The 18,858-nt window shown below is 55.8% G+C and overlaps 1 protein-coding gene across 1 annotated transcript in view; it reads left to right on the plus strand.

Moving 5' to 3' along the window:
• The window catches only part of LRP1 (LDL receptor related protein 1), an 82,109-nt gene that overhangs the window by 29,580 nt on the left and 33,671 nt on the right, over nt 1-18,858 (plus strand). Inside the window, exons 11-25 of the mRNA XM_082634660.1 lie at nt 724-960; nt 2,395-2,575; nt 3,448-3,670; nt 4,824-5,025; nt 5,369-5,494; nt 7,818-7,958; nt 8,050-8,175; nt 8,600-8,716; nt 9,177-9,257; nt 10,875-11,042; nt 14,616-14,798; nt 15,212-15,412; nt 16,545-16,790; nt 16,996-17,193; nt 18,527-18,731. Of these exons, the coding sequence (XP_082490786.1) occupies nt 724-960; nt 2,395-2,575; nt 3,448-3,670; nt 4,824-5,025; nt 5,369-5,494; nt 7,818-7,958; nt 8,050-8,175; nt 8,600-8,716; nt 9,177-9,257; nt 10,875-11,042; nt 14,616-14,798; nt 15,212-15,412; nt 16,545-16,790; nt 16,996-17,193; nt 18,527-18,731 (2,635 nt within the window). The remainder of the gene's footprint in view (nt 1-723; nt 961-2,394; nt 2,576-3,447; nt 3,671-4,823; nt 5,026-5,368; nt 5,495-7,817; nt 7,959-8,049; nt 8,176-8,599; nt 8,717-9,176; nt 9,258-10,874; nt 11,043-14,615; nt 14,799-15,211; nt 15,413-16,544; nt 16,791-16,995; nt 17,194-18,526; nt 18,732-18,858) is intronic.

Here is an 18,858-nt window from a genome sequence, read left to right on the forward strand (position 1 = left end):
CGGCGAAGGCTCCAGTTTAGACAACGGTCAGGGAAGACTTCTCTGTGGAGGTGAAATTAACGTCAAGCTCTCTGTGAAATAAGGAAGTGAATCACGTGAATCATGTACCTGAAGGAAGAGCGTTTCCGGCAGAGGGAATCTATAGTGCCGAGGCTCAGAGGCCAGCGTGAGCCTGGTGTGCTGAGAGCAGAGAGGCGGCAGGGGGACGGGAGTGGGGCAGCGCGTGAGTGAGGGGAGATGAGGAAGGGTGTTGGATTATATTCTAACTGGAATGAGAGGCTCTGGGTGGCTTAACAGATTTGATTCACGTTTGTAAAAATGATCTTGCTGGCTGCTGGGTGGAGGATGGGCAGCAGGGAAGTGGCAGGACGCTGTTTTTGCGGCGTAGGCAAGAAGTGATATGGCTTAGACTAGGATGAACAGAGGAAGTGGTCAGAAGGGACCTGATTCCAACATATTTGGGCCACTAATTTCACTACTCAACAGAGGGCACTTACCGAAAAGATGCTACTTTTGCCCCATTTCCTACTCCTAGAGTGCGTAGGAACCCCCCCCCCCAGGACGTTGTTCCCTGGACCTTACATGCTTATGTGTCTGTCCATGTGGTTCAGACCCCCTGCTGTCCCCACACCCTTGACCCAGTACAGCCGGGGCATTGGCTAGGTGGTGGTCATGTGTGTGTGTGTGTGTCTGACTTTGTGCCCCTCCTTGTGCCTGCCTTAGAGCCGGAACACGAGCTATTCCTCGTGTATGGCAAGGGCCGGCCAGGCATCATCCGGGGCATGGATATGGGGGCCAAGGTCCCCGACGAACACATGATCCCCATCGAGAACCTCATGAACCCCCGGGCCCTGGACTTCCATGCTGAGACCGGCTTCATCTACTTTGCCGACACCACCAGCTACCTCATTGGCCGCCAGAAGATCGACGGCACTGAGCGGGAGACCATCCTGAAGGATGGTAAGGGCCCCAAAGTGGGAGGTTTGTGGATGGGACCCCCAAGGCACGCGCCCACCTGAGGCAGGAAGTGATTTGGGGCCTGGGCATCTCTCTCCTGGTGCCCTTCCAGCGTGGAGAGTCCCCTGCTGACTGGCTAGCTGGGCTGGTTGGCATGGAGATGAGGGGATAGACAGATTGACCCCTGGGTGACCCCCTTCTTGGCTGAGCCGGAAAGAGGCCAGAGGATGGATGGGTAAGGCAGTGTGGGCCGTCCTTGCCAGCCCTTGGGAAAACTCAGGGTCTCTCTGCCATTGGCTCTGAGCCCTGGAGCTGCATGCGGCGCACGGCCGGGGAGAGGCCTGAGGCTCTGAATCGGCGCAGACACACCGGCACACGTGTGTACACACAGGGTCTGTGCAGCCAGACCTCACGGCCGCCAAGAGCTGCATGCTCCTGTGTTTTGTGAATGGAATCCAGTTTTTTCTTCTGAGCTGCCCCAGCAGGTCAGCAGTGCACTGTCTTCTGAATATCCATCGGCGTGGAGGCTCTGAGCCTCTGGGTGCTACACCGTGCCTCCCGGGTGTTAGGAACTCCCAAACCTGCACTCGGGCCCCCAGGATAGGGCTTCCTAACCAATCAGTCTGGCTGATGCTGGTTACCACCCCTTGCTCTGCTCTCCATCCCCCACCTCGGCTCAGAGAACCTCAGCCGTCAGCCATCGTAAGACTTCGGGGAAATCAAAAGTAACTCCTCATCAGGAAAGGATTGGGGGTCCCTATACCAGGGATGCTATTTAGCTTGAGATGAAGCCTGTGGCTAAGTGAAAAATCACTTCCTAACTTTTCATTTTGTTAGCTCAGGATTTTTAGGCCTGGGATGTGGCGTCACACTTGTGCCCAGAGCCACATGCCTATTGCTTCAGCTGTCCACCCCAGCTCAGGCCCCGACGTGCCTTCTCAAGTGAGCCCACATGTGCCACGTAGGTTTTCTTGCTGCCATGTGCGGCTTTTTTTGATGTTGTTGCGGTACGCGGGCCTCTCACTGTTGCGGCCCCTCCCGTTGCGGAGCACAGGCTCTGGACACACGGGCTCAGCGGCCATGGCTCACGGGCCCAGCCGCTCCGCCGCATGTGGGATCCTCTCGGACCGGGGCACGAACCCATGTCCCTTGCATCAGCAGGCGGACTCTCAACCACTGCGCCACCAGGGAAGCCCTGCCATGTGCAGCTTTGAGAGACGCTGACTCAACACAGATGTGGCAGCACAAGCGACCTCCCAGGCTCCTTCCTCCAACCTCCCATTCCATCCCATCCCAGCCACTGTCTAGGGCACAGGAGGCTCCCGGCATTCCCCACTAGCCAAGTGCTCCAAGGTGCAGGTATCTTAAGAGCCAGAGGCAGGCAGATTTGAGCCTCCTTTGAGGCTCTCCCTCCTTGCTCCGCCCCGCCCACTGCAGGCATACACAATGTGGAGGGCGTAGCTGTGGACTGGATGGGGGACAATCTGTATTGGACGGATGATGGGCCCAAGAAGACCATCAGCGTGGCCAGGCTGGAGAAAGCTGCTCAGACCCGCAAGACCTTAATCGAGGGCAAAATGACACACCCCAGGGCCATTGTGGTGGATCCGCTCAATGGGTGAGTCCTCCCACAGCTTTGGCAGGGGAGGAGCCAGGGACTGCGTGGGCCTCAGGACTGGGGGATAAGAGAGAGAGTGGACAGGGGAGGGCAGCCGAGGTGGGATGCTTCGGCAAGAATTGGGCTGAAAGGGGAAAAGGTGTCCCCATCTACAGGGCGATGGGAGTGATGCTCTAAACACATACATAGAAATCTGGTCCTGTCACTCCCAGCGGGCCCTCCCCTGGCTCCCCTTGCCCTTATCAGCCCCGGGGTCCTACAGGGTCTGCCTGCAGCTCGTTTGACCTCATCTGCACCTCACATCCTGCATTTGGAAGTTCTGTCCCCACTGCCTGCTGTCTGTTCCTTAAACCAGCACTCCAGCTCTTCCTACCTCAGGGCTTTTGCCCTTGGAGCTCCTCTGCCTGGGACTCCCAAGTATTTGCATATGTGGCTCCTTCTCAGCATTCACATCTCAGCTCAAATGCCACTTCCTCAGAGAGGCCTTCCCCACCGGCTGCCCGGTCACTCTCCATGCCATGCCCCTGCTTCGAGTTCCTCCTGACTTGTATCACTCTCCGTTGTGTGTGACCCTCTCGACTGACTTGTTTCTTGTCTGTGTCCTGGGTGGGACATATCTCTACGAGAGCAGGGGCTTTGGCTGCCTTGGTCTCTGCTGGGTCCTCCAGCGCCAGAACTGTGCCCAGCTCAGTAGGCATTCAACAAATATTTGTTGAATGGAGGAATGAATGAATGAAATATGTGGGCCAAGGGTGAGCAGGGCAGGAAGACCCCTGTGAGGGGCTCTGGGATGGCCCGCCTGGATTGGGATCACAGGGGAGGATGTTGATGGCAGGGGTGGCTATGTGGTGCTGACCAGTAGCTGCCCACAGGTGGATGTACTGGACTGACTGGGAGGAGGACCCCAAGGACAGTCGGCGAGGGCGGCTGGAGAGGGCCTGGATGGACGGCTCACACCGAGACATCTTTGTCACCTCCAAGACAGTACTTTGGCCCAATGGGCTGAGCCTGGACATCCCAGCTGGGCGCCTCTACTGGGTGGACGCTTTCTATGATCGCATCGAGACCATCCTGCTCAATGGCACAGACCGGAAGGTGGGCAGGCGTGCACCTGTGTGTGGGTGTTCATGTGTGCATTGCTGGACCACATTTGTGTGTGGGTGAGGCTGTGTGTCTGAATGTGTGGGCGTCTGTGAGTGTCTGGGCCTGTGTGCTTCATGTGTGTTTACCTGTGAGCCTGCGGGTGCGTCCCTCTGTGTGCTTATGTGCCTATGTCTTACGTTGTTTGAGGATTGCTTCTATCAGAGTATCTCTCCGACCATGCACATGGTCTGTGGGCCTGACCACCTGTGTGAACACCTGAGCATACACTTCGTGTGCACCTCTGCCTGGTTGTGCACATACAGGCAGTACACACTGGCGTGTGCCTGCACTGTGTGCCTCTGTACAGATGCGAGATGCCTAGAGATGGTGTAGACGCACGCTCATTCATTCCGGGGGCTACGTGCTTCATTCATGAGCCCCGTGCAAGTCTAGGCGTGTGGACCATGCTCTTTCACGGTATATAAGGCCCTTTATGATGTGGCCCCTGACCGTCTCTGTGGTCTTCTTTCACCCTCTGCTCCCTGCATCCCAGAACTTGGAACAGCAGCACTAGACCTTTCAAGTCCAGCACACGTCAAGGTGCTGCCCTCTTTGCTGCTGCTCATGCAGATTTTCCTGCCTCCACCCAGCTCCTCCTCAAGTGACACAGCACTCAGGGGCGGGCCACCTCCTCTGGGGTGTTGTCTCCAGATCCCTCTCCACCGTGGACGGCCTTGTGTGCCTTTCCTGAGACAATAGGCAGCTCCAGCGAAGGGATCACGTCTTTTCCATTTCTTAGTGCTACCTTAGTAGATCCTGGAAAATGTGTGGTGGATGAAGAAACAAATGTATGGATCCTGGCTGTCTGCTCACTACTCTGTGTGTGCGCGTGCGTGTGCACGTGCGCCTGTGTTGGAGGGATATGAATGAATGTGAATCAGCCCAAGAGAGGAGTGTGGGCAAGCTCCCCATCAGCGCTCTGCTGGGTTCAGGGTCTGGCACTTCACGGTGTGCACCCTTGGGGGCTTCTAGGCTGATGGGGGAGACAAGTCCCACACCCAGGCCATGGACATATGAGTGTACAGGAGACTGACCCCCACCCGGGCCTCCCTGAGGCACCCTCACTTGTCTCCCAGCTCCTTGGTAACCTCTTCTCCATTCCTAGATTGTGTACGAGGGTCCTGAGCTGAACCACGCCTTTGGCCTGTGTCACCACGGCAACTACCTCTTCTGGACCGAGTACCGGAGTGGCAGTGTCTACCGCTTGGAACGGGGCACAGGAGGCGCGCCCCCCATCGTGACCCTTCTGCGCAGCGAGCGGCCCCCCATTTTTGAGATCCGCATGTATGATGCCCAGCAGCAGCAAGGTACCCCTGGGCTGGGACTTGGGTCTGGGGTGGGACCTAGATGGGGGGGTGAGGCTCCTGTGGTGGGTGAGGGCACTCCCCAGGGATCCTAGGCTCTGACTTTTGAGACTCTCGAGAGGCCCCCACCCCAATTTGACCTTCTGTGTTCCCCATCTCCCCCCCGCCCCATGCCTGCATCTCCTCTTCTTCAACCCCTCCATATTTCCTCTTTCTGTCTTCTCCTTTTAATGCGTCTCCTCCCCCGGCCTCTCATCTCCCCTCTCTGGCCTTTCCTGACCCTGCTGCAACCCATCCCCTGTCCTCCCCTTCCTTCCTCCCCCCACCCGTGACCCCTCCTTCACAGTGGGTACCAACAAATGCCGGGTGAACAATGGCGGCTGCAGCAGCCTGTGCCTGGCCACCCCTGGGAGCCGCCAGTGTGCCTGTGCTGAGGACCAGGTGTTGGACACAGACGGTGTCACTTGTTTGGGTATGAGGGGCCCAGCTGGGGTGGGAGGTGGGGGAGCAGACCCCAGCAGGAGGAGGCCACAGTGTCCCCATCGGAGATGAAGGAGGCAAAGAGGGCCCTGGTGGGGGGCAATAGGAGGTGAGGGATGGGGTGAGAGAAGAAGGCTCTGGGGGCTGGAGGGTGTTTAGGGGTGACCAGGGGGTGGGAGGTTTGGGAAGGCATGAAGATCAGGGGAAACCAAGTGAGGAGCAGGACAGCTATGGAAAGAGAAAACCATTAACTTGTTTTACATTTATTTCCACATTATTGAAGTTATACAACAATAGTTCAAAATATTGGAAATTAGAGGAGAGAAAAAAAGCCCAATCTCACCAGCAAACACCACTATATTGTTAGTATTGTGGTAAAGGAACACCATCCTTTTTTCCTTAGGTGGGTTTTTACACGGTTGGAATATACTGTATATAAATGTTTTCTGCCCCTTTTGGCTCATATATGTCACAAATTTTCTGTGTTATTATTGAATTATTTTAAATAGCCCCCCCCCTTTTTTTTTTTTTTTTTTTTGCGGTACGTGGGCCTCTCACTGTTGTGGCCTCTCCCGTTGCGGAGCACAGGCTCCGGACGCGCAGCCTCAGCGGCCATGGCTCATGGGCCCAGCCGCTCCATGGCATGTGGGATCTTCCCAGACCGGGGCATGAACCCGTGTCCCCTGCATCGGCAGGCGGACTCTCAACCACTGCACCACAAGGGAAGCCCAAATAGCCCCATTTTTTAATAAAAGCGGGTCATGCTCATTGTAAAAATAAATGAACAGCATAGAAAAATACAAAAGAGAAAGTACAGATCACCCCAAATTCCACCACCCATAGATTCCACTGTTACCATTTCAGTGAACAACCTCCCAATTTCTCTATATATTTACTTTTGCTTAAATGGAATCGTGCTGCACATGCTGTTCTGTTTCCTGCATTTGTCACTTGACAGTGTGTCATGAATACATCAGCAGAATTTCTAATGGCCAAAATATATTTCATTTGGTAAACATCCCATAATTTACTGAACCATTTCTCTACTGTTGGATGTTTAGGTTGTTTCCAGTTTTTTGTTGTAATCACTGCCAGCATTAATTAAACACAGACTATGTACTAGGCATGGTTATAAGCAGTCCTCATGCAGTAACTTATTTACTCCTTAAAATATTCCTGTAGGGAAGGTATTTTTATGAAGAAATTGAGGCCCAAAGTTAGAGCAGGGGTTTGAACCCAGGAACCCTGACCCAGAGTCTGTTTATTAATCACCTGCTCTGCTATTTCTTATAGCTTCATGCCTTCCCATATTCTGGATGATTTCCTTAGGATAGAATCCCAGAAGTGAAAATGGGTCAGTGGGCCATAGTGTACGCCTGAGAGTGAGTGACTGAGACCAGGTGCAGGGCAAGAGGATTGGTGAAGAGGAGCTTAGAAACTGAGGGGCCAGCATAATGGAAGGGTCACCTATATGCACATTGAAATCACCAAGAATAAAGAGGGAGTGATTATGGAGAAAGTGACTCTGAACCAGGAGCTAAAAACCCTGAAGGATGCTGGGGACTAGCCTGGGGTCCTTTGAAGTAGGGGTTCGTATAGGCTAATAACATGAAAGTCAATACTGATTTTTCAGAGGGGAGAGAGGGAGAATGGTCGGGAAGCACAGGTCAGGAGCAAGGCGGACACATACAGCCTCCAGGTCCAGTGGTCCTGGGGACCCACAGGATTACAGGGGGTGACAGATGGGTCAGAAAGGCATGCACAGAGCAGTGGGGTCCAGGACCAGGGACTGCCATGGGCTTCCTGGGCTTCCTGAGCTTACCCTGTGCAAGCACAAAGGACGAAGTGATTTCACTGCTGATAGCCGAAGGCAGATGGTGGTGGTGAGGTGTGAGTTTTCACTCCTGCCGGTAGAGTTGACGCATTTGTGAAGGAAAAAGTCCAGGGACCAGAGCAGGGTCCGAGGGTCCTGGAGATGACTTCCAAGGGGCAGTTCATGGAGATGGCAGGGAGGGGCAAGGGGCGGTCTGCTCGGTGGGGACAAAAGGATGGGGGGCTCTAGGCTGTCTTGGAAGCTCCTTTATTCTCAGACCACGTTGCAGTACTGGAAGCAGCAGAGCAAGCATCACCCTTGTGGCCTGAGAAAGAGTTGCAGTTTCCATCCAGATAGTTTCTTCACGAAGAACTATGCACTAGGAAAGATTACTGTGTATATTATTTTAAAATCATAAAACAAGCCAACAGAGGACAGGGGGCTCAGCACCTGTCCGTGACCTGGGTCTGACTTTCCCCCTCACGCCTCGTGGTGCCCACAGCAAACCCGTCCTACGTGCCCCCACCCCAGTGCCAGCCAGGCGAGTTCGCCTGCTCAAACAGCCGCTGCATCCAGGAACGCTGGAAGTGCGATGGGGACAACGACTGCCTGGACAACAGTGACGAGGCCCCCGCCCTCTGCCGTGAGTCCCTACTGCACAGCCGGCCCTTGGGCAACAGCTGGAGAGCTGGGGGCCCCTCCCTCTGGCTGACCCCTGACCTCTCCCTCCCCAGATCAGCACACCTGCCCCTCGGACCGGTTCAAGTGCGAGAACAACCGTTGCATCCCCAACCGCTGGCTCTGTGACGGGGACAATGACTGCGGGAACAGCGAAGACGAGTCCAATGCCACTTGTTCAGGTGTGGGAGGGGCGTGACCACACCGGCACCCCTCAGTCACCAGGGCAGGGCAGGCGGGGGAGCCAGGCTTGGGAAGACAGAGGGGGCTCAGGGAGAGAAAGGAGCACGGGGCATCCAGGGCAGAGGGGAAGGGAGGACAGGGTTGGCCGGGAGGCCCGTGCTTGCAGGGGGCAGAGCACAGCTCTAGGTTGGGGATGACAAGCAAGGCGGGTGGATCTTCTCCTTGGAGGACACCAGCGACCCCTCGAGAGATGGGGTGAAGCGTCTGGTGTGAGACCACGTAGGTGATTTTGAATGATGTCTCTAAGAAGAATAGCTTTGAGGTCCTTGGGGAGACTTCCAGAGAGGCAGAGAATAATAGCAAAGAAAATGAAATTAAAGAGGGGACTCACCTATGAGCACTCATGCCCATCCCTGTCCCCAGCTCGCACCTGCCCACCCAACCAGTTCTCCTGTGCCAGTGGCCGCTGCATCCCCATCTCCTGGACGTGCGATCTGGATGATGACTGTGGGGACCGCTCTGATGAGTCAGCCTCATGTGGTGAGCAAGACAGCAGGAAGGCCAGGCTGGCACGGGGAGGGAGGGCCCACAAGAGCATGCCCTGGGGCGGGGGTGCTGGAGAGACCCTGCAACTTAGTACCTGGGTGGCCTTGAGCAAGTTGCTTGATCTCCGTGGGCCCCTGTGAGTTTCATCTGCAGAGTGGGGATAATACTGGCACCCACGTCACAGCACTGATGTAGGGGTTCAGTGAGATCATGCGCGGAGAGCACTCAGCGCATGGCCTGCATTTGGTCATTAGTTGCTTAAGAAAAGGGAGCTTAGAGGGGTAGGAGTGAGTGGGCAGCGTTCCAGGCCAAGGCACCTCCACTTAGCCTTCCCTCCCCCATCTGGCCAGGCTGAGGGCTGCTGGTTATGGGAAGGACCCAGCGCCCACCTGCTTGGTGCTATGATGCTAAATAATCTTGAGGACCCTACTCAGCTACTCTTTCTCCCTGACAGCCTATCCCACCTGCTTCCCCCTGACTCAGTTTACCTGCAACAACGGCAGATGCATCAACATCAACTGGAGATGTGACAATGGTAAGAGCTTGTTTCCCTTCACCTGCCATGATTCCTAGGAAAGCTAGAAGCCACAGCCAGGCCCTGGGTGGCAGGTGAAGGGGTTTTAGAATCAAGCTGGGGCCTTCCTCCAGTTCACAGAAGCTCCCCTGGGTTGTCTGGGAGAAATAAGGACAAGCTAGAAACACTGTGGGGGAACCAAGATGGACCCAGGGGATACCCCGCCCATCGCCTGTCGGTGCCATTCCTCCCCGGGCAGGGCCTGAGCTGCCCATCCTCTGGCAGAGGCTCAGGGGCCAGGGAGAGATGAGCAAGAAGGGCCAGAGGGGCAGAGCAAGGAGAGCCCAATGCCATTCTCCCTGCAAACCCCATCTCCTGGGGTCCCTCCAGGCTCTGGCTCCAGACTCGGGAGCCCACCTGGCGGTCAGCCCTGGACCAGGTGATGTCAGCCATGGGGGCCAGTGGACTGTTGTGTCTGTGCCGTCTTGGGGCTCTGGTCGTGTCTGGTGTGGTGTTGTGACGTGTTGCAACAGTGGCTCGAGCCCTGGCTAATGTGTGTGAAGATGTATTGGGTCAGCCCCATGTTGCCCCTCACGTTTGCCGTGTCTCGTGTGCCAATGGTTGCCTTGGCGGTTTCTGTGTTTCAGAGAAGGATTGTGGGGACGGCTCTGATGAAAAGACCTGTCCTGAGCCTGCCGGTCAGTGCATAGAAGCACATGCACCATCTCCCCTAGAGCCCCAGCTGGCCTTGGGCCTCCTCCCAGGAGCCCCATGCAGCTCCCCACCCCAGAGCTCCTAGGATGTGAAGGAAAATCAAAGAGAGAAAAGAGAGAGGAAATGACAGAGGGAGAAAGAAAACAGTGAAAGGGAAAGCAGAGAGGGCAGAAGGAGCCTTTCACAGGAGAGATGACAGAGAGGTGGGGACAAGAAGACCAAGACATGGGGGAAGGAGAGCGTCAGAGATGTAGAGGCAGCTGGAAAAGAGGCAGGAACACAACCCAAGGGGGATGGCCAAACCCATCTTCTCAGGCGTCTTGAAAATGTGAAGGGAAGTCTGGTGCCCCCCCCGCCACGAGGCCTAGAAAGCAGGACATTGGCTCAGTCACCCTCAGATGCCTTCAGGAGGGGGGCCCCCCGGCCTTTCCAGCTGCAGGCAGTGCCCCTCATGAGCCGGGAGCCCAGAGCTCGGGGCCGGTGATGCCCACGCTCAGGGCGGGGCCTGATTAACACCTTCCCTCCCCAGCAGAGAGGCCTCACCTATACTCCGCCCACCTTTGTTCCGCCAGAGCCAGAGAAATCCCTGCCTTTCCCCCAAAGCACGCGGACCCCTGTTCCCACACCCTGCTGAAAGGGGAAAGGAATGAGTCCCGTCCCCAGCCCCAGCCTTCCGAGACCCAGGGAAGGGCCCTCCTGGAGCCCGCCCTGCCTCTCTCTCCCTGCCCCCGTCACGTGGGCCATGGTGCATGCTGCAGTCTATGCAGTTTCTGTGTCTTTTCTGTTTTTTATTTTCTCAGTGGGAGGGTTGGGGTGGGTCGAGGGTGGGAATGGGGAGGTGGGAGTGGGGGCCCCATGCTGGGGTCACAGAGAAGGCCACTTGCTGACCCCCTGCTCTCCTCTTCCCTTCTTGCCTCCCCCCAGACAATGACTGTGGGGACAACAGTGACGAGGCCGGCTGCAGCCACTCCTGCTCTAGCACCCAGTTCAAGTGCAACAGCGGGCGCTGCATCCCTGAGCACTGGACCTGCGATGGGGACAACGACTGCGGGGACTACAGTGACGAGACGCACGCCAACTGCACCAACCAGGGTGGGCGCCTGGGGACCAGTGGGGTGGGGACCAAAGCATTCCACCATCCATCCACCCTCCCCACTGCGTGTTGCCACCATCTGGGAACCAGAGATAACCCAGACGTGGCTCTTATCCTTCAGCAGTTTCCAGTCCTGTGGGAGAGGGAGGTTGTCGACAAATCATTGTCACACACTGTTAAGATCTCAGGCTTTGCAGTTGGGTGGCCTTGGGTTTGAGCTCCATCTCTGCAGCTTACTATCTGGGTGGCCTCGAGCAAGTTATTTTATCTCCGTGGGCCCCTGTGAGTTTCATCTGCAAAGTGGGGATGAGAATAGCACGGGCATCATCATGTTGATGTGAGGCTTCAGTGAGATGGTGCACGGAAGGCACACAGCTTGTGTTTGGTAGCTGGTAGCATGAAAAAGGGATGCTCAGAGGGGTAGGGGTGAATGAGCACAGTGGGGGCCAAAGGAGAGAAGGGTTGGCTCTGTGGGGTCCCCAGTGCCCAGGCCTCCAGGACCTAGCGTCTGTGGGATCCCCCGTGGAGGCGGGGGTTGCTGGAAGGCACAGACCTCCTCAAGGGATGTTGGTTTCTCATCCCTGACCAATGGTTACCATGGAAGAATGCAAAGCCAAGATTGCCCTAACTTCAAGAGAAGTCAGAAATGCAGACTTATATGTGAAATCTACCCATTTTAAAGCACAGGTATATTTGTTTCCTAGAGCTACTGTAACAAAGTACCACAAACTAAGTAGCTTAAACAACAGAAATGTATTGTCTCGCAGTTCTGGAGGCTAGAAGTCCAAGACCAAAATGTTGGCAGGGTTGGTTCCTTCTAAGGGTTATGGGGGAGAATCTATTCCAGGCTTCTCTCCTAGCTTCTGGCGTTTGACGGCAATCTTTGGCGTTCCTTGGCTTGTACATGCTTTACCCCGATCCCTGCCTTCATCTTTCATGGCGTTCTCGCTGGGTGCGCGTTTGTCTCTGTGTCCAGGTTTCCTCTTTATATAAGGACGCAGTCATACTGGATTGGGGCCCACCCTAATGACCTCATCTTGAGTTGGTCATCTGCAAAGGAAGACCTATTTCCAAGTAAGGTCATGCTCACAGGTACTATGAATTAGGACTTCAGCATCCTTTTAGGGAGAGCAAATCAACCCATACAACTGGCAACTGATTTGAAAAGTTTTAAAAACATGGCAGACCAAGATCTCTCTGTAGGCCTCATCTGGCCCCTGGACCACCAGCTTACAACCTCTGCCTTGGAGATTTAAGGTGCGCATAGTGGGGACAGTACTGAAAGCACTGAGTACCCACTGCAGGCCCAGCACTAAGAGGGAGGATGGGGAGGGTCACCCGAGGCCCAGGAAACAGTCACTGAGCCTCGAGGGCCAGATCTGAGAAACGTCGGGTGAGTGGGACAGGTAATAGTGCCTTGGGATTCTGAGAAGAGGACCCCTGGAGGCCCGTGATGTGGTGAGGTGGGAGGAGCTCTCTGCCCCTCACAAGCTGGGCGAACTCGGGCAAGTTGCTTCCTCTGAGCCTTGGCTTCCTCCTCTGTGAAGTGAGAGATGTGCGGGGGCCTGGCCCGTGGGAGCAGGGGTGTCATGATTGGTAGCAGTTGTTAACTATGGTTGTGAGCTGGAATGGTCTGGGACCATTCCGGAGGAGGTGGGATTTGAACTGGGCCCCGAAGAGGGATTAGGCTGTGGGTAAATGGACAAGAGAGAGGGTCTTTTTTTTTTTTTTTAATTTTTATTGGGGTATAGTTGATTTACAATATTGTGTTAGTTTCAGGTATATAGCAAAGTGAATCTGCTATACATATACATATATCCACTCTTTTTTAGATTCTTTTCCCATATAGGCCATTACAGAGTATTGATTAGAGTTCCCTGTACTATATAGTAGGTCCTTATTAGTCATCTCTTTTATATATAGTAGTGTGTATGTGTCAATCCCAGTCTTCCATTTTATCCTTCCCCCCGGTAACTAGAGGAAGGGTCTTTAGATGGAGGGTGGGAGTGGCCTGGAGAACCCAGCAGTAAGACTTAGAAGGTGAAACTGAGTACTCCTGCAGGGGCCAGTGGGGCTGGGTGGGGCCCCTCAGACTAGAGGGGACAGCAGGGAATGAGGCAGTGCCTGGAGGGGGCAGATTACAACAGCAGGTGAAAGCAGGTCAGGCCCTGGGGACCTTCGAAGGATCTCAAAGCTGGAAGGTGATAAGATGTAGGAAATGCTTTCAGAAGACAATCCTGGAAGGGCATTAGATTGGAAAGAGGTTCAGGGGCCCTGAGGAAGGAAAATCGGCTCGGAGGCTGCTGCTGAAGTCCAGGCATGAGATGAGCGCGTCGACCGTGTTCCTGGTGGGGGCAGGTAGGGGGAGCGGGAGTGTAAGGTGAGGCTTGTGCACAGTCACCTGTGCCTCGGATGCTGCTTCCGCTCCTTCCCCAGACTCCTGAGTCACATCTCACTGTAGCAGCCAGTGTGATCCTACAGAACATGTCAGATCTCTCCCCAGCCCTGCCCTCAAGCCTGCACTGGCTCCCTGTACACTTTGTTTTGTTTTGTTTTTCTGCGGTACGCAGGCCTCTCCCTGTTGTGGCCTCTCCCCTTGTGGAGCACAGGCTCCGGACGCGCAGGCTCAGCGGCCATGGCTCACGGGCCCAGCCGCTCCGCGGCATGTGGGATCTTCCCAGACCGGGGCACGAACCCGTGTCCCCTGCATCGGCAGGCGGACTCTCAACCACTGCGCCACCAGGGAAGCCCTCCCTGTACACTTTGAATTCATGCTGAGCCCCGCTCCATGGCCTGCAGGACTCCCCCAACCTACCTGACCTGCTTTCCTGCCACTCGTCTCCTCCTTCACTCTACTCCAACTGTGCAGCCTTAAACATGCCCTGGGCAGTTTTCAGATATGCCCCGCATGGTCCTACCTCAGAGACTTTGCACTAGCTGTTCCCTCTTCCTGGAATGCAACTCCAGTTAATCTCATGGCTCACGTCATTCAGGCCTCTGCTCAAACATCTGCTTAAGGGCCTTTCCTGACTGTCTTGTCTCAAGTAGCATCCCATCCTCCCTGGCCTTGACCTGGCTTTGTCTGCATAGCCTTGATCACTACCTGCAGTTCCATTCTCGATTTTTGTGTCATGTCTTCACTGTTTCTCTTCCCTGCTAGAACTTCAGCTCCATGAGGGTAAGGACTTTGTCTTGTTCAGGCTGGCACCTGAAACAGTGCCTGGCACTCAGTAGGTGCTCAATAAGTGTTTGTGAAGTGAATGAATGAAACGGAGGCTAGGCTAAGGTGGGGGCATTTGAGCTCTGGCTTAGCAAATTGCTTATCCAATCAAGCTCTCGTGTGTAAAATAGGGAGAGTAGACAAGATGATTTCTGAGTCCTGGAAGGTGTAATAGCCCAGACTTTGAGTTAGCGCTTTCGAGGAATGTCAGCAGGACTCAGAGAACTCTCCATCCCCGCCTCAGCTCTTAGCCCCAGGCTGGGTATAGCAGGAGGGGGTTGAGAAGGTAGAGATGGGAACAGCTGACCTGGAGCCCTCAACACTCTCATGCCCTCCGCCTGTCCCCCTGCAGCCACAAGGCCTCCTGGCGGCTGCCACAATGATGAGTTCCAGTGCCGGCTGGATGGTCTGTGCATCCCCCTGCGGTGGCGCTGCGATGGGGACACTGACTGCATGGACTCCAGTGACGAGAAGAGCTGTGAGGGAGTGACCCACGTCTGTGACCCCAATGTCAAGTTTGGCTGCAAAGACTCCGGTAAAAAGGACTGAAGGGAAACAACATGGACAGGAGGAGACCCTGCTGAGAGCAGAGCAGTGGCAAGGGAGATAGCACTGGACTGTGAGGAGTGGGGTGGGGACATTGTGAGGCAAAAGGCTGCACAGAAAAAGCTTGTGCCTGATGCATGGGGGAAGGTATGAAGGGGCCAGGGCCTGCACTAAGGGCCCTGGGAACCAAAACCCTCACCAGTGTTGAGCTTCAACACCTCCTACAGATTCCTACCTTCTTTGTTGCCCATGTGAATTTGACAGAAAAAGCCTCAAGGTTTGTAGTGGACCCCAAGGCCTTGTAGTCGTGACCCTGTTAGAGAAGCCCACTGGGTCTGGGAAGAAGGGCACAGAGAGCCCTGCTGCCCAGGCCTGGCCCCTGATGCTCTGCCCATCCCCCAGCTCGGTGCATCAGCAAAGCATGGGTGTGTGATGGCGACAGCGACTGTGAGGATAACTCGGATGAGGAGAACTGCGAGTCCCTGGCCTGCAGGCCACCCTCACACCCCTGTGCCAACAACACCTCGGTCTGCCTGCCCCCTGACAAGCTGTGTGATGGCAACGATGACTGTGGAGATAGCTCGGATGAGGGAGAGCTCTGTGGTGAGGCCTGGGCCTAGGAGAGGCCCCAGCAGAGGAGTGGGCAGGGGGGCTGGATAAGGAGTCTGGGCCAGGCCAGGGCAGTGGAACAGGACAAGCTCTGTGGGGAGAGGTCTCAGACTGGAAAAGGGCAGCTCTGGCAGCTGGGCAAGTAGTACCCAGAGCAATTAACAAAAACCCGTCGATTTAAGACTCACTTTGCCAAGAGGCTGTGCTTAGCGTCACACTGTTAATAGCATTTAATCCATACAGGAGCCCGGTGAGGCAGATATGATCCTCACCCCCATCTTACAGATGAGAAAACTGAGGCTCAGAGAGGTTAAATAACTGGCCCAAGGTCACACCGCTCGTGAAGTGCTGTGGAGACAGTGCAGCGCAGCCCCACCCTGCAGGCACAGCCCACTCAGCCACACTGGCGCTGCAGAGCAGTGCAGAGCAGGCTTTCAAGATGAAGGCACCAGGGTGGATGTGGTCAGGGCAGTCTCCCATCCTGCCGAGTGGGTGAGAAGGTCAGGGGAGGAGGGTATGCATTCAAGATCAGATGAATGGGGGTCAGCGCGGGCCACATCGTGTGACTTGGGGATGAGGAGCACAGCAGAGCAGCGCAGCCTTATCTCCTCTGAGCCAAGCAGAGCCAGGTTCTCCGCGGAGAGGAGTGGGAGATAAGGACCGGCCCTGAGAACTGCTGACGGGTCATCATTCAGGGCTGGCAGGTCCCAGGGTGTGTCAGAGGACCCAGAGCAGGACGTTCCCTACCACAACCCCCCAAAATCACACCTACATCAGGAGAGAGAGAGGAAAAGGGACCCTCCCAGAAAGAGGCGAAAGGCTGGGGCCCCCACGGTGGGCTCAAGAAGGGGAAGGGAAATAGAGACCAGAGAGAGCTGCAGCCACGATGGAGGGGTGCTCCTCGGGGGAAGGAGAGGGTTGGTCCAACGTGGTGGGTGCCAGGGTCCCAACCCTGGTCCTGAGGGAGACTGGGAAGCAGTGGGACAGAGGAAAGGAAAGAAGGACGCCACGGGCAGGGTGCCAGGGTGCCGTCTCGGCTACTGGGGACTTGGGGCCCAGCCAGGCCACGGTCCTGCCTCCTTCCAGATCCTGACCCTGATCCTGTCCCTTGCTCCCCACCCCCCAGACCAGTGCTCTCTGAATAACGGTGGCTGCAGCCACAACTGTTCGGTGGCACCTGGCGAAGGCATTGTGTGCTCGTGCCCTCTGGGCATGGAGCTGGGGCCTGACAACCACACCTGCCAGATCCAAAGCTACTGCGCCAAGCACCTCAAGTGCAGCCAGAAGTGTGACCAGAACAAGTTCAGTGTGAAGTGCTCCTGCTATGAGGGCTGGGTGCTGGAGCCGGACGGCGAGAGCTGCCGCAGCCTGGGTGAGACATGGGTCGGGGTGGCTGGGCAGCTGGGCAGGCCGGGCAGGCCCCTGAGCTGCAGTAGGCTGGACTCGGGCGGCCGAATGCCAGAGGCTGAGGTTTCCATCCAGGCCCGGTGCCAGGGCCCATGGAGACCCTGCCAGCCCCTGGACAGGGTGGCTCGGAGGCAACAGGCCCCTTGTGACCCTATCACACCCCTCCCCAGACCCCTTCAAGCCGTTTATCATCTTCTCCAACCGCCATGAGATCCGGCGCATCGACCTTCACAAAGGGGACTACAGTGTCCTGGTGCCTGGCCTGCGCAACACCATAGCCCTGGACTTCCACCTCAGCCAGAGCGCCCTCTACTGGACCGACGTGGTGGAGGACAAGATCTACCGCGGGAAGCTGCTGGACAACGGAGGTGACCACCACCTTGCCCAGGATTGACGCCAGGCCCAGTACACCCAGACCGGGCCCTTGGGCGCTCAGAACCATGGGACCAGATGCAGGCTGCCGGGAGCAGAGGCCCTTAGCTCCCCTGTCCCCCACACTCTTGTTAATTGGGTTAGATTTTGCTGTGGGTCTCAGTGCCTGACGCCCCGTAATTATTGTCAGCAGAGCTGCCAGACTGATAATTAACAAAATGATTAGCCTTTCTTTGGAACGGCCAGAATTGCAGGCTTGCAAGAAAAAAGGCATTTAGGGGTGGGGTACCTGAACCCTGCCTTCTGTCCCAAGGCAGCCTGACCCATCACAGATTTCCTTCACTAATAATACACATTCCTGGGACTTCCCTGGCGGTCCAGTGGTTAAGACTCCGCGCTTCCACTGCAGGGGGCACAGGTTTGATCCCTGGTCGGGGAACTAAGATCCCGCATGCCCCTCGGCGCGGCCAAAACAAAAAAACAAAAAAGCCCACATTTCTGAGCCCCTGCTACACACACCGGGCCCAGGGGAGATAGCAGGGAGCAAACGGGCCAAAATGTCTGCCCTCATGGAGCTTACACACCAGTGGGAACATCAGATATAAACACAGCAAATGAGTACAACACGGACTGTGACAGAGTGGGTAGCACTGTGGATAAAGAGAAAGGAGGCAAGGTGGGTAGGGAGAACGGGGGTGGCATTTGAATAGGGTGGTCAAGGAAGGCCCCCTGAGAAGCTGACGTCTGAGCAAAGACTTAAAAGAAGCACAGTTTACTAGAGGAGTTGGTATTGTTTGTAATAGAGAAACCCTGGAACCATCTTAAATATCCATCAACAAGGGGATGGCTAAGTAGACTGTGAAAATGTTCACACTATGTAATGGTTTCTAAATTAATGACATATATATACATATATATGTACACACATATATATGTACATAAAACCATCGAAAAACCTCTAGGACTGTCTGTGGAGTGACTTCTAGAAAGTTCTGTCTGCCTCATATTGGGTCTAGGTCTGTTCCCCAAAGCCCTCACCCTCTGCTCTGACCTCCTACCAGGGGTTAGCCCTTCAGAGAGATGCAGGCAGAAGATAGCTGCCACTTCCCCTTCTCCAGTGTTCTAGAAGCCAGGCTTCTATTTGACCTCCTGGGGCAGGGGGCCTGGGTGAGGAGAGCGGGGGCTCTGGGAACCCCAGCCAAATCTGGAGCACACCAGAGGTGTTCACAGAGGTGTCAGGGTTGAGGGCGGGCCATCCAGGGTTCCTGGGATATCGTGAATTCACCCCGCCCCAGGCTATTCTAACCTCCTACAACCTCTCTTCTCCAGCCCTGACCAGTTTCGAGGTGGTGATTCAGTACGGCCTAGCCACACCCGAGGGCTTGGCTGTAGACTGGATTGCAGGCAACATCTACTGGGTGGAGAGTAACCTGGACCAGATTGAGGTGGCCAAGCTGGATGGGACCCTTCGGACCACGCTGCTGGCCGGTGACATTGAGCACCCAAGGGCGATTGCACTGGATCCCCGGGATGGGTGAGGACCCCGCCCAGCCCTGCTCTGGCCTCGTGACTGCCCTGGAGCCTCGTTCAGCCGGGCCGGGCCGGGCCGGGCGTAGCTGCCTCCCCAATGCCACGTGCTCCCTCCGGCGGTCACCAAGGAT

This window comes from Mesoplodon mirus (assembly GCF_964341445.2).
Source record: "Mesoplodon mirus genome assembly, chromosome: 11".
In the NCBI taxonomy this organism is placed as follows: domain Eukaryota; kingdom Metazoa; phylum Chordata; class Mammalia; order Artiodactyla; family Ziphiidae; genus Mesoplodon; species Mesoplodon mirus.